Source organism: Macaca nemestrina, chromosome 2 (genome assembly GCF_043159975.1).
Source record: "Macaca nemestrina isolate mMacNem1 chromosome 2, mMacNem.hap1, whole genome shotgun sequence".
Lineage (NCBI taxonomy): Eukaryota > Metazoa > Chordata > Mammalia > Primates > Cercopithecidae > Macaca > Macaca nemestrina.
Genome location: NC_092126.1, coordinates 169,979,851 through 169,993,655, shown reverse-complemented (window position 1 = coordinate 169,993,655; position 13,805 = coordinate 169,979,851). Strand labels below are relative to the sequence as shown.

The window sequence follows — 13,805 nt, the reverse complement described above, 5'->3', positions numbered from 1 at the left end:
CTCCTGTCAACAAATGTGTGAGAATAAAGTGGACTCATTATGCTTATTTATATGTTTTATTCTTATTTGTATGTTTTCAAAATAACTTTATTTTTAAGATTTTAGGTTTTGTCCCAGTACTAATACCCTTATCAGGGGACTGATTCCTTAGCCGTATATGTGAAGCAATGTATTAACGAGAGGGTTTTGCTTCTATTTTTAGCCCTGTGGTTTCCAAACTTTGCAGAGGCATTCTGAGAAGCTGCAGCAAACTCATGTGGTGCCAGGATATTTAAAATTTTTGAGGCAAACACAGGAATGTTAGACATATTGTCAGACACCACATGAACTAGTAGCTTGAGATAATAAACAGTTTCATTATGTTGCTGTACTATATTTTTGTCAGTGATGTCATATCTTTGCAAAGCTGAGTTTTTGGCAGTTGCTAAGCTACAAAAGCAAGTATAATGTGAAAATCAAAATGGAACAGGTTTCCAATCTGATTCCAAGATTGGAAAATTATATAGTTCCCCAAGGGCATATACATTCATAAGAATTATGGATATTTAGAACTGAAATTAATATATTTTTTTTCAACTTATGCATATATTTTTCTCAAATTGCTACTCAGTTGTTAGGACATATATACATATTAGGTTATTTAGACATAACTATTTAATAAATGCAAGTGTTAGATATATCTTTTGTCCTGGGACACTGAAAAAAATTACTGAAAACACTACAAATCCTGTGAACTGAGAAAGTTTGGGAACTTCTGTTTTCACTTCTTGAGTGGCATTTCCTTGTTAAACTGTGGTATTTCCTGTTAATAGTGTCTTTAAACCTTCATAGTAGGTTTTCCTTAGCTGCTGTTTTTAGCTGGTGTTTCTGTTGGAGATCCTGTACTTCGCACTGGTAAACCCCTCTCTGTAGAGCTTGGTCCTGGCATTATGGGAGCCATTTTTGATGGTATTCAAAGACCTTTGTCGGATATCAGCAGTCAGACCCAAAGCATCTACATCCCCAGAGGAGTAAACGTGTCTGCTCTTAGCAGAGATATCAAATGGGACTTTACACCTTGCAAAAACCTACGGGTATGTCTGTGTAACCAAGAATTTCTGAAGTTCTTGAAAGAATATAAAATGAATGTTTAGTAAACTACATTGTACTGTTAGTCCAAGTAAAAATAGACTACAGAAGCATAGTTTAAATTTTTTCTTAACTCTACTTTGTGGGATTTTAGAACTAATGTTTTATTGATAAGTCAGGTAAATGATTTAAATTATAGCAGCAGGGGCAAGTCTACTTGACATTTATTTGAAAATTAAACAGCAAATACATTTATCCTCTAGGTTGGTAGTCATATCACTGGCGGAGACATTTATGGAATTGTCAATGAGAACTCGCTTATCAAACACAAAATCATGTTACCCCCACGAAACAGAGGAACTGTAACTTATATTGCTCCACCTGGGAATTATGATACCTCTGTAAGTATCATTTGAACTTTATCCTGCAGAGTGGCTCTATTTTTATATGACAGCTGCCCAGTTTTAGTGCCCTAAGTAATTAAACAATTGATATTTAATATGTAAGTTTTGAGTAACTCCTATAATTTTTGAAGGTTTTTTGTTTGTTTTTAACTTGGATTCAGGGATAAAAAAGCAGAACATAGTATTTCTTTTTAAAGAAATGTAACCGTTTTCTACCATCTTAACTGATGCTACATTTATTTAAAGCCCTAATTGTTTAGGCATAGAATAGACTTTGATTTTAATGGTGTATTAATATTCACATAATAATTATGTAATAGGACTGGGCGCGTAGTCTCACACCTGTAATCCCTGCACTTTGAGAGGGCGAGGCGGGCAGATCACGAGGTCAGGAGATCAAGACCACCCTGACCAATATGGTGAAACCCCGTCTCTACTAAAAATACAAAAATTAGCCAGGCGTGGTGGCGGACGCCTGTAATCCCAGCTACTCAGGAGGCTGAGGCAGGAAAATCGCTTGAACCTGGGAGGCAGAGGTTGTAGTGAGCTGAGATTGCACCATTGCACTCCAACCTGGGCAACAGAGCAAGACTCCATCTAAAAAAATAATAATATAATTATTATATAATTATTATATATTGTAATTATTATTATTATATAATCATATATATAAGATTATTTGAATTATCTTTTTTTCTTTTTCTTTTTTTTTTGAGACAGTGTCTTGCTGTGTTGCCCAGACTGGAGTGCAGTGGTGCAATCATAGCTCACTGCAGCCTCAACCTGCTGGGCTCAAGCAATTCTATCACCTCAGCCTCCCAAGTATCTGGGACCACAGGCACATGCCACCATGCCCAGTTAAATTTTTTTTTTTTTTTTTTTTGAGATGGACTCTTGCTCTGTCACTCTGTCACCAGGCTGGAGTACAGTGGGGTGATCTCTGCTCATTGTATCCTCCGCCTCTTGGGTTCAAGCGATTCTCCTACCTCAGCTTTCCAAGTAGGTGGGATTACAGGTGTCTGCCACCACACTCGGCTAATTTTTGTTTTTTTAGTAGAGATGGGGTTTCATCATGTTGGCCAGGATGGTCTTGATCTCCTGACTTCGTGATCTGCCCACCTCAGTCTCCCAAATTGCTGAGATTACAGGCGTGAGCCACCGTGCCCAGCCTAATTTTAAAAAATTTTTTTTAGGGACAGGATCTCATTCTGTTGCCCAGGCTGGTCTTGAACTTCTGTACTCAAGTGATCCTCCTGCCTTGGCCTCCCAAAAGTGCTGGGATCACAGGCGTAAGCTGTAATCCATGCCTGGCACTGGATTAAAACTTAGACCTTTAATGTTATTTACAGTCACATAATACACATTAGGCTCGTAATCTTTATGGGTATGAAGATAACTTTATTGAAAAGACTATCATAGCATATAATTTTCTCCCAATAAAATGTGATAAGAAATAGTAATTTTTTAATCATTTCATAAGAGTAAGACTGTGCTCTATCAGTTATGGAGAACAAGAGTTAAGACAGGGATTTGGGGAAATCAACTAGATTTGCACACTAGTTTGGAGACTCACTCCCAATGGAGCAACCCCCCTAAAGCAGATAATTCAAATTCGTATTTCAACAAAATTAGAGATTTCTGTAGGGCCATGGACATTGGCGCTATTTGTGAATGTTTGAAAGCATCTCAATGTTCACAAATGTTATTGTATTACTCGTTACCTTTTTGATTACATGTATCACCTTCCTAACCCCAAGGAGAATCGGGTTACTTTGATTTTGAAGGAAGAAATGTTCACAAATTTGACCATACTAAAATCGTACTGTATTTTTATAGGATGTTGTCTTGGAGCTTGAATTTGAAGGTGTAAAGGAAAAGTTCACCATGGTGCAAGTATGGCCTGTACGTCAAGTTCGACCTGTCACTGAGAAGCTGCCAGCCAATCATCCTCTGTTGACTGGCCAGAGAGTCCTTGATGCCCTTTTTCCGTAAGTTTGAGATGTGTCCCATGATTTTCCCTCAGAGTTATTATATGTGCTTATGTTTTTATTATCTTGATAGATAAAGGGTTTATGTGTTTAACACTGTAATACATTATCTAGAGTAATAATGGTGAATTAAATATTTTTCTATTGCTAGCACTTACTATAAATTCAAACCATTGAAGATTTACTTTTTTCATGGTTGCCCACAGAAAGCATTATTTCTGAAACTTTTCTGGAAAAATTAAATTTGCTGAAGAAAATCTGTACCAAAACAGTATAACTGTGTTTCTTTTTTTTTCTAGTTGAGACAGGATCTCACTCACCCAGGCTAGAGTGCAGTGGCGTGATCTCAGCTCACTGCAACCTCTGCCTCCCAGGCTCAAGCAATCCTCCTCCTGCCTCACCCTCCCGAGTAGCTGGGACCACAGGCATGCACCACCACACCTAGCTAATTTTTTGTATTTTTGGTAGAGACCAGGTTTGACTATGTTGCCTAGGCTGATCTCAAACTTCTGAGCTCAAGTCATCCACCTGCCTTGGCCTCCCAAAGTTCTAGGATTACAGGCGTGAGCCACTGTACCTGGCCACCATGTTTCTTAAGTTATCCTAGACTGGAAACCAAGACAGAAGCCCCACCCAAAAAACTGGGATAACATTTGGAAGAGGGAAAGAAAATAGTACAGAATGTGCTTCTAAATGCTATAGTGCACCCATACCTCTGCAGAAACACAGCTTTAATCTGATTTTTGGTGAAGGAAATCTCTGCAGTCATCACGTGATCCAGGGGATCAATTTAGTCCCAAACTCCATCCCAAACTGAGAAGCAAGCAACATGAATACCTAACTTTAAGTTTGATGCTGGATCTGCTTCTAGATTTAAAATTATTAAATAATTCAGATGACAGAGCAAGGGGGAAGATGCCCTATTTCATGGCAAAGAAGTAAATACTCCAATATCTATAGCTTTCAACTGATGTAAATTTTTGGCTTAAGCCTTTCTGTAACCAATTGTATAATTTTATGGTAAACTGGTTTTGTGATGTACAAAGTTCAAATGATTTAAGTATAAATTATTACCAAGCAATTTATTAGGTCACTCAGTAAACCAAAAGCATGCACAGGAATAGATTTCCCAGTATAAAGTGTGTATTTAATTTATTTGCATGTGTAACTTTTTCAAAACAAAGAATTGTGGTATAATTAAAAAAACAGTAGATTTATGTCACCATAAATTGATGATTTCTATTAAAAGTAATGGTAAAAACTGTCATTATTTTTGCACTGACTAAATAAAATCAACTGGGCTCTCTCTGCTGCCCAGCAATCTTTCTTAATTTGTTGTCTGCTCTTTCCATTTTCTACGACTGCTTAAAAAACCATAAACCATCTCCTCTCTCTCTCTCTCTCTCTCTCTCTCTCTCTCTCTCTAAGAGACAGGTTATCACTCTGTGGCCCAGGCTGGAATGTAATGCCTAGATCATAGTTCACTGTAACCTCAAACTCCAGGGCTCCAGTTATCCTCCTGTCCCAGCCTTCTGAATAGCTAGGCCATAGACATGCACCACCATGACCTTCTAATTTCTAAATTTTTTTGTGGAGACAGGGTCTCGCTCTTTTGCCCAGGCTAGTCTTGGGCTCAGGCAGTCCTCCCACCTCAGTCTCCCAAAGCATTGGGATTACAGGCATAAGCCTCTATGCCTAGCCTTATTTTATCTTATTATTTTCTTATATCTCTCTTCTCCAGTTTATGGAATATATTTCATAGTGCTTTCTATCTTGTGTTTTTGTGTTCCTTACCTACTTTATTTATTTATTTTTATTTAGTTTTATTTTTTTTGAGATGGAGTTTTTTGCTCGTCACCCAGGCTGGAGTGCAAAGGCGCGATCTCAGTTCACTACAACCTCCACCTCTCAGGTTCAAGCAGTTCTCCTGCCCCAACCTCCAGAGTAGCTGGGATTACAGGTGCCCACCACCACACCCGGCTAATTTTTCTTTTTCTTTCTTTTTTTTGTTTTTTGTATTTTTAGAAGAGACGGGGCTTTACCATGTTGGCCAGGCTGATCTCGAACTCCTGATCTCAGATGATCCACCTGCCTCGGCCCCCCAAAGTGCTGCTGGGATTACAGGCGTGAGCGACTGTGCCCAGCCCCTACTTTATTTATTAATATCTATTAGCAAGTCAAGTAATCCATACTTTGTTTTCTTTCTTTAGGTGTGTCCAGGGAGGAACTACTGCTATCCCGGGAGCCTTTGGCTGTGGAAAGACAGTGATATCACAGTCTCTATCCAAGTATTCTAACAGTGATGTAATCATCTATGTAGGATGTGGTGAAAGAGGAAATGAGATGTCTGAAGTCCTCCGGGACTTCCCAGAGGTCTGTATAAAGCTTCAAATAATATCCTAGAGAAAATACCACTAATCAATGTTCATTGACAATTAATAAAGCTTTGTGTTGGGTCTGGAGCAATGCTGTCATGCATCAAGGATCTTTAAGGAATTTTAAAATTATATTTGTAATTAATTTGTATATTCAAGAAAAGAAATTTTAATTCTTTTTGTGTGTGTGATGGAGTTTCGCTCTTTTTGCCCAGGCTGGAGTGCAGTGGCACCATCTCAGCTTACTGCAACCTCTGCCTCCCAGGTTCAAGCGATTCTCCTGCCTCAGCCTCCTGAGTAGCTGGGATTATAGGCGCACGCCACCACGCCCAGCTAATTTTGTATTTTTAGTAGAGACGGGGTTTCCACCATGTTGGCCAGGCTGGTCTTGAACTCCTGACCTCCAGTAATCGACCCACCTCAGCCTCCCAAAGTGCTGGGATTATAGGCATGAGCCACCGCTCCTGGCCAGGAATTTTAATTCCTAAGTCAAACAATTGAAAGTTTCTTTTTATGGTCTGGTGGTTTTTACTTATTGAGAGAAAGATGAAATAAAACATTTATAGATGTGAACTTTGCATATGATTTATGATCTAGATTATTATAGTAATAGTTCTTTTTTCATAAAATATTTATTTTATTTATGAAATTGAAATAATATCTATCTTCTTCATAGCACTGTGTAACAGGGAAGAGAGGTTGGAGTGGTTCGGAATATTACTTTAGGGACACTGATTATAAGAGACATTAAATATGGGCAAAAGTTTAAAAAAAAAAAGAAAAAGATGGAGGGCTAAAATGTTACCTTAAAAATTGGAGATTCACTAATATGTATTTTACCTCTAGCTCACAATGGAGGTTGATGGTAAGGTAGAGTCAATTATGAAGAGGACAGCTTTGGTAGCCAATACCTCCAATATGCCTGTTGCTGCTAGAGAAGCCTCTATTTATACTGGTGAGTATATAATTGGAATAAAAGCAGTTAATATCTGTTCTTAAGTGTAAAGCTGGCACCAAACTTTTCTAAAGAACTTTTTGCTTTCATTCTAAAATGTCTCTGTACATATAAGCACATTCCTAGCTTTTAAAAAATATTTTACTTGGCCAGGCGCGGTGACTCAATGGCTGTGATCCCAGTACTTTGGGAGGCCCAGGCGGGCAGATCACTTGAGGTCAGGAGTTCAAGACCAGCCTGGCCAACATAGTGAAACCCTGTCTCTACTAAAAATACAAAAAATTGGCTGGGCATGGTGGTGGGCACCTTTAATCCCAGCTACTCAGGAGGCTGAGACAGGAGAATCGCTTGAATCTGGAGGCAGAGGTTGCAGTGAGCCAAGATTGCATCACTACACTCCAGCCTGAGTGACAGAGCAAGACTCTGTCTCAAAAAAAAAAAAAAAGAAAAGAAAAGAAATTATGTATTATATCTTCAGAATAAATGAATATAAGACATTTATAGAGCTGCCTCAATTTTTTTAATGATCATAAAATGATCTTATACTACCTTTTTTCACTACATATTTTATCATTGATCTAGTTTTAAATATAGTTGTACCTTTGTAACTTGAGTTATCAGCTTTGAATTAATATATTTTGTCTGGGGATATAAAAGATAAGACAATTCATGTGTTAATGACCTTCCATCTTTGGTTCCATTTCCATCCCAGCTTTTATGTCTACATTTTCAGGATTTATAAAACTTACATTCTGTTCTGTAGCCATAAAGCCAATATTTGAATTAACTGTAGACCTACATTAAAATGGAGTTAATGCTCGCTAGCAGTCCTTGGCTATAATTTCTCCATTTCTTTATTGGCTAAGATTTGACTTTTGGAAGTTTCTTCAAGAAGATTTCTGGCAACTATGTTCTCTGAATTCTTGTTTCTTCATAAATTTGATTTTTTTTTCTACTGCCTTTAAACTTTAATAGTAGTTTGGCTGAGTATAAAATTCCTGATCAGCCGGGCGCGGTGGCTCAAGCCTGTAATCCCAGCACTTTGGGAGGCTGAGATGGGCGGATCACGAGGTCAGGAGATCGAGACCATCCTGGCTAACGCGGTGAAACCCCGTCTCTACTAAAAAATACAAAAAACTAGCGCCTGTAGTCCCAGCTACTCAGAGGCTGAGGCTGGAGAATGGCATGAACCCGGGAGGCGGAGCTTGCAGTGAGCTTAGATCTGGCCACTACACTCCAGCCTGGGCGACAGAGCGAGACTCCGTCTCAAAAAAAAAAAAAAAAATTCCTGATCAATATTTCTTTCTTTGAGAACTAGTATTAAATGCTGGGGACATTAAAAGCTGAGGCTGGCCTGCTTTTTTTCCTTTTGTAGGTGATTTTTCTCTTTTCCCAAAAGACTTTAACTTTGAAGTCTCTTAACTTTATTAGGATATATCCCAATATTGGTAGTTTCATTAAATTGTTCTGGAGACATAATGTACCCTTTTAATCTATGAAATATGTCTTTTATTTTGGAAAAATTTAGAAAATTGCATCTGAAACTTTTTCTCTTTCATTATGGCTATCTTCTTCAAATATACCAACTGGACATATTAGATTTTTGTTATCTGTTTTCCATGTGCGTTATTTCCTCTCTGATCCTTTTTATTTAGTCTTTTGTCTGTTCACAGGATAAATGGTATTTATTCTTTGTGTTGCTTCTAATGAAACCTTCACTTCTATTTCTTTTTGTTCTGCCAGCTCATGAAATAACTCTTCTTATCTTGCTCCATATGCCTTGAGATTTTATTTTGTAGTAGGCTGCATTATTATAGGGTTTTTTTTGTTTTGTTTTGTTTTGTTTAACCTGTGGTCACAGTTTTCATTTATTCTTTGGCAAGTTATTTGACCATCATTGTATTCTTCTCTTCTGTCTTTTTTCTTATTTTTATCTTTGTTTAGATATTGTATACCGATGTTTATTATTACTGTTACTCATCTTTGTAGGAGATGGGAGGGGTGGCTGTGACTGTGTCCTGGGTAGTAGGAATTCTTCATGGTAACTTGTGAAGTTTACTATGGCATGCAGCTGTGTAAAAAAGCTATTTTACTCTTGCCTAATACCAGAAATTAGCAGCTGTAAGACCATTCACAGTGAATTCTTCCCCTCTGCCTCACTCACTTTTCACTTAGTGAAAATAGGGAGTACCTACTTTTGTTTTATTCATCCCCATCTCCCTGCTTCTCTTTGATGCCAAACTGGGTACAAGGAACTCCTGCAACTGGCCATGCAGCTTTTTGCAGTGTTCCAAACAAAGCACTGTTGCTCCTCAGGATGTGCCTTCAAGTTTGAAGAAGCTTTATCTGAAACCTGTAGGTCTGTCAGAATTCTCACTTACTCATGTATATCTGTCTTTTCTGCCATTTCTTTCTAGTATCACAAGTATCTGTGACATTTCATCACAGATTTAAAACACAGCGTGCTTGTATAAGAAAGGATCTGTTCTTATTAGATTGGAATATGTGGTAATCATTGTGTTGTTGAAGCCTTAATATTGATAATGTTTCCTAAAGACTTTCTTCATGAGACCATTTTATGGATGCCTCAACAGTCAGTATTTTTTATTCTGAATGCAATATGATAAATAGTAAAGTGCTGAATTTTCCATTAATTATGTTAATTTTACTTATATAAACCTCTGTTTCTTTACCAGTAAAATAAAGAAACCAAGGCATTAGATTTTGGAGCTTTTATAACTATACATTTTTCCTAGTATCTTAGAGTTTCATAACACTTTGTACTTTTTAGATGACATTTATTTAATTCACTTCATCTGCTATATAGAAGTATATAGGGCAGGCATTATTCCATTTTTAATAGGTTAGGAAGCCACACTGGGAGATCGAGTTATTTTGCTAAGGTTAATGACAGAATAGGAAGTAGAACCCAACACCCATTTCTGTATATTAGCTGCTTATAAGTGGTTTACTGTCTAAATTTACAGGATGGGACCTGATCTGCATAGCAGAATAATCTGGACAATTGAGATATTACTCATTTTAATAACATTTGTTACTTTTGAAAAGTAACCACCCAAGCTGATTGGTTAAGGGTTACTTTTGCATGCATACATGCTTGTGTGTGTGTATGTGATATATATAGAGAAGCTACATTTGAAAATTAATTTCAGACTTAATTATTTCAACAAATAGAGAAAGTCATTTCCTGCTTTCTACAATGTGCATTATATTAGGGTAAGCTAGGCTATGGCATCAAATAATTCCAAATGTATATTTGCTCAGTATAATAGATGTTTATTTCAAGTGTTCAGGAGACTCTTTACTCTGTCATCCTGGGCCACGATCCAGGCTGAAACGAACTCTACCATTTTCAACACATGGCTTCCAAGACTACTGGGAGTTCTCTCCATTTCAGTAGGCCAGAAGGAAGAAAGAGTATGGAACAGTATGTGACTTGCCTGGCCATAGAACACATTATTTTGACTTGAGTTTTCTTAGCCAGAGATCAGTTACTTGGCCATATCTAAATGCACAGGATGCTAGGAAACAGTTCAGTGTGTGCCCAGAAAAAGAGGAAGACCAGCTTTGAGGGAGCCGTTAGCAGTCTATGTTGTGTGCTTTTTGCTTTAAAGTTTTCTTAAGGGTGGAAAGATCGAGGATTTTATATGCTAGCTTTGTAACTTATAATAATATTCTTCCCAATTTAGGAATCACACTGTCCGAGTACTTCCGTGACATGGGCTATCATGTCAGTATGATGGCTGACTCTACCTCTAGATGGGCTGAGGCCCTTAGAGAAATCTCTGGTCGTTTAGCTGAAATGCCTGCAGGTAAGTCTGTGTATTGCTTATCATGTAAACAAGGCTGATAGGATTTTCAGGGCTGGCTTAGAAACTCTGTTTTAAAATTTCTTTTCCTTTTTCAGATAGTGGATATCCAGCCTATCTTGGTGCCCGTCTGGCCTCTTTTTATGAACGAGCAGGCAGGGTGAAATGTCTTGGAAATCCTGAAAGAGAAGGGAGTGTCAGCATTGTAGGAGCGTAAGCACCCAAACTATGTACTTTATAAAAGGAAAAAAGTTACAGATGTATTAAACAGAGAAAAAAAGTCACTTATTGTAAAGAGAATATTTAGCTCCCACTGGGAGCAGCGATTCTTAAGGAGGGTTGCACTCCAGAGTCACCTAAGGAGCTCTTTGAAGATGCATATGTTTAGGCAATTTCTACATGTTCTAGGTACCATAGGTTTGACTTTAATTTATATATGTTTAATTTAGATACTTATTTAATTTTTGGAATTTAGAAAATTATAGATGTAATAAGGTGAGATTGCATCTTGGTGAAACGAAAGTGAAGATTCATGATCACTATGTAAAGCCATACTTTTTTTCTTGGAGCTTTTCCTTCTTGCTTCATCTATTTGGTTAGAATAATAAAATTGATTATAATAAAATATCTATCTCATGTCTCATACTAGAAAGTGTTCTGTAGTTTCCATTCTTATTTACAACTTAAATACTGGCTTTTTTTAAGATTTTTAGGTAAGATTTTCTTTCCAAAGGTCATTTCTGAAGTTATTTACATTAAAAAGTTGTTTACATTAAAATTGACTTTCAAAAAAATTTAACATTTATATATATGTTATTTTTCATAAGCGTTTCTAATGACTGTATTTTTTTGTAATGACCATTTTTTTTTTTTTAATTTAGAGTTTCTCCACCTGGTGGTGATTTTTCTGATCCAGTTACATCTGCCACTCTTGGTATCGTTCAGGTATGTCTTTCCCTAGTGTAGTCAACTTCTGAGCCTTTCCTCCTCTCTGCAGCCCCTGCTGTTCTAATGCGATCTAATGTAATCATTGTAAATTATTTAATTTAGTCTCTAAAGTATAGGCAATGGTAAAGTTTGTTTTAGAAACACTCTCAACACAGAGCCTTTAATACTGTCTGTTTTTTTTCTTAGCTGTTTACGTAGGATATTTAATAAACTTAATAATATATAAGTGGAAAATATATCTAGGTAGCAAAAGTTTGATTAGTATTAGAGTAATACTATCCTTTAAGTCATAGTAACCCTAGTTATAGAAACAAAGCGGCCCAAAAATGTGTAATACCCAGAAGTTATTTCTCTTCACAGTATGGTCCAAGGCTCTCTTCTGTTTAGTAATAATTCTGAGTCCAGGATTCCTTCCATCTTGTGACTCCACTGTCACCTGGCCTGGTGATCATCTGCATCTAGCTGACACAAGTGAGCTAGGCCTTGAGGAGAAGGCATACCCACCTTTTCTGAACCTTGGATTCAAAAGTGACAGTCATTCCACTCATTCTGTTAGCCACATCCAGGTGAAAGCAAGGCTGGAAAATGCAGTTTCTGCCTAAGCATTTGCTTCCCTAAGACATGAATTTTAGTGGATAGGTAGCCAGCTTGACTATTAAAAGAAGCCCAAATAAAAGATGTATACAAATCAGAGCTATAGTTTTAAAAAAAAAAGTGATATATGTGTATTATTCATGTGGGAAAAACAGAATATTTACTTGTGTTTATGACAGTATCAGATAAAAGGAAAGGGCGGAGGCTAAATTTACAACTCTCAAGCTCTTTAACATTTGCTAAACTTCTGAGTTTCAAATTTTGGGGGAAGAGGGCTAGAGTTAGAAATGCATGGAATATCTGTGAATGTTTGCCCTTACAAAAATCACTGTCAGTTGTTATTGGATTGGCCCTGTGAATGATAGGGAGCTAAATTTAATCAAAACACTTAGATATTTTTGTTTTGTTTTGTTTTTATACAGAGTTTCGTTCTTGTTGCCCAGGCTGGAGTGCAATGGCACAAACTTAGCCCACTACAACCTCCACCTCCCAGGTTCAAGCGATTCTCCTACCTCAGCCTCCCAAGTAGGTGGGATTACAGGCACCTGCCACCACACCCGGCTAATTTTTTGTATTTTTAACAGAGACAGGGTTTCACCGTGTTGGCCAGCTGGTCTCGAACTCCTGACTTCAGGTGATCCACCTGCCTCGTCCTCCCAAAGCGCTAGGATTACAGGTGTAAGCCACCATGCCTGGCCAGTTAGAGGTTTTTAATCAAAGTAAAGTGTGTATTCCATCTACATAAACTTTTTCTGGTTCTATTGTACCATAATAATTTTCAAAAGAGTAAATTAATTTTTCTTTTTGCTGTTGGATTTGACACACTATTAACAAAATACAGGTAAATTTTAAATTTGATTTGTAGGTATTACCCACTTTGAAAATAAAAGGAAATAGATTATTGTCATTTTCTGCAAATTTTATTCTGTCTTAATTTTACTTAGTATATACTAAAACGATGTATAATTTGACCAGTGAATTATAGAATTGCATATTTAGGGGCCAGGCATGGTGGCTCATGCCTGTAATTCCAGCACTTTGGCAGGCCGAGGATCACATGAGGTCAGGAGTTCGAGATAAACCTGGCCAACGTGGTGAAACCCCATCTCTACTAAAAATACGAAAATTAGCCAGGCCTGATGGCGCATGCCTGTAATCCCAGCTACTTGTGAAGCTGAGTCAGGAGAATTGTTTGAACCCAGGAGGGAGAGGCTGTAGTGAGCGGAGATCATGCCACTGCACTCCAGCTTGGGTGATACAGTAAGACTGTCTCAAAGAAAAAAAAAATTGCATGGTTAGGACAAATATGCTTCAGAATTTTTTTAACTTTGTTTTTTAAGAAAAATTACTGTTTTGTTTTGTTTTTTTTTTAATCAGGTGTTCTGGGGCTTAGATAAGAAACTAGCTCAGCGTAAGCATTTCCCCTCTGTCAATTGGCTCATCAGCTACAGCAAGTATATGCGTGCCTTGGATGAATACTATGACAAACACTTCACAGAGTTCGTTCCTCTGAGGACCAAAGCTAAGGAAATTCTGCAGGAAGAAGAAGACCTGGCAGAAATTGTACAGCTTGTCGGAAAGGTGAGTTGTTAAATTCCATGGAAAATAGATCTGCGGGTTACACTGGGGTGTTACAAGAACAG

General features: G+C 37.5%; 1 protein-coding gene across 2 annotated transcripts in view; it reads left to right on the top strand.

The window, feature by feature from the left end:
• The window catches only part of LOC105470428 (ATPase H+ transporting V1 subunit A), a 63,725-nt gene that overhangs the window by 36,423 nt on the left and 13,497 nt on the right, over positions 1-13,805 (top strand). For both annotated transcript variants that reach the window (XM_071092403.1, XM_071092402.1), the window contains exons 4-12: positions 859-1,073; positions 1,332-1,469; positions 3,309-3,460; positions 5,671-5,833; positions 6,682-6,790; positions 10,501-10,623; positions 10,719-10,833; positions 11,502-11,565; positions 13,540-13,743. In XM_071092403.1, the coding sequence (XP_070948504.1) occupies positions 859-1,073; positions 1,332-1,469; positions 3,309-3,460; positions 5,671-5,833; positions 6,682-6,790; positions 10,501-10,623; positions 10,719-10,833; positions 11,502-11,565; positions 13,540-13,743 (1,283 nt within the window). The remainder of the gene's footprint in view (positions 1-858; positions 1,074-1,331; positions 1,470-3,308; positions 3,461-5,670; positions 5,834-6,681; positions 6,791-10,500; positions 10,624-10,718; positions 10,834-11,501; positions 11,566-13,539; positions 13,744-13,805) is intronic.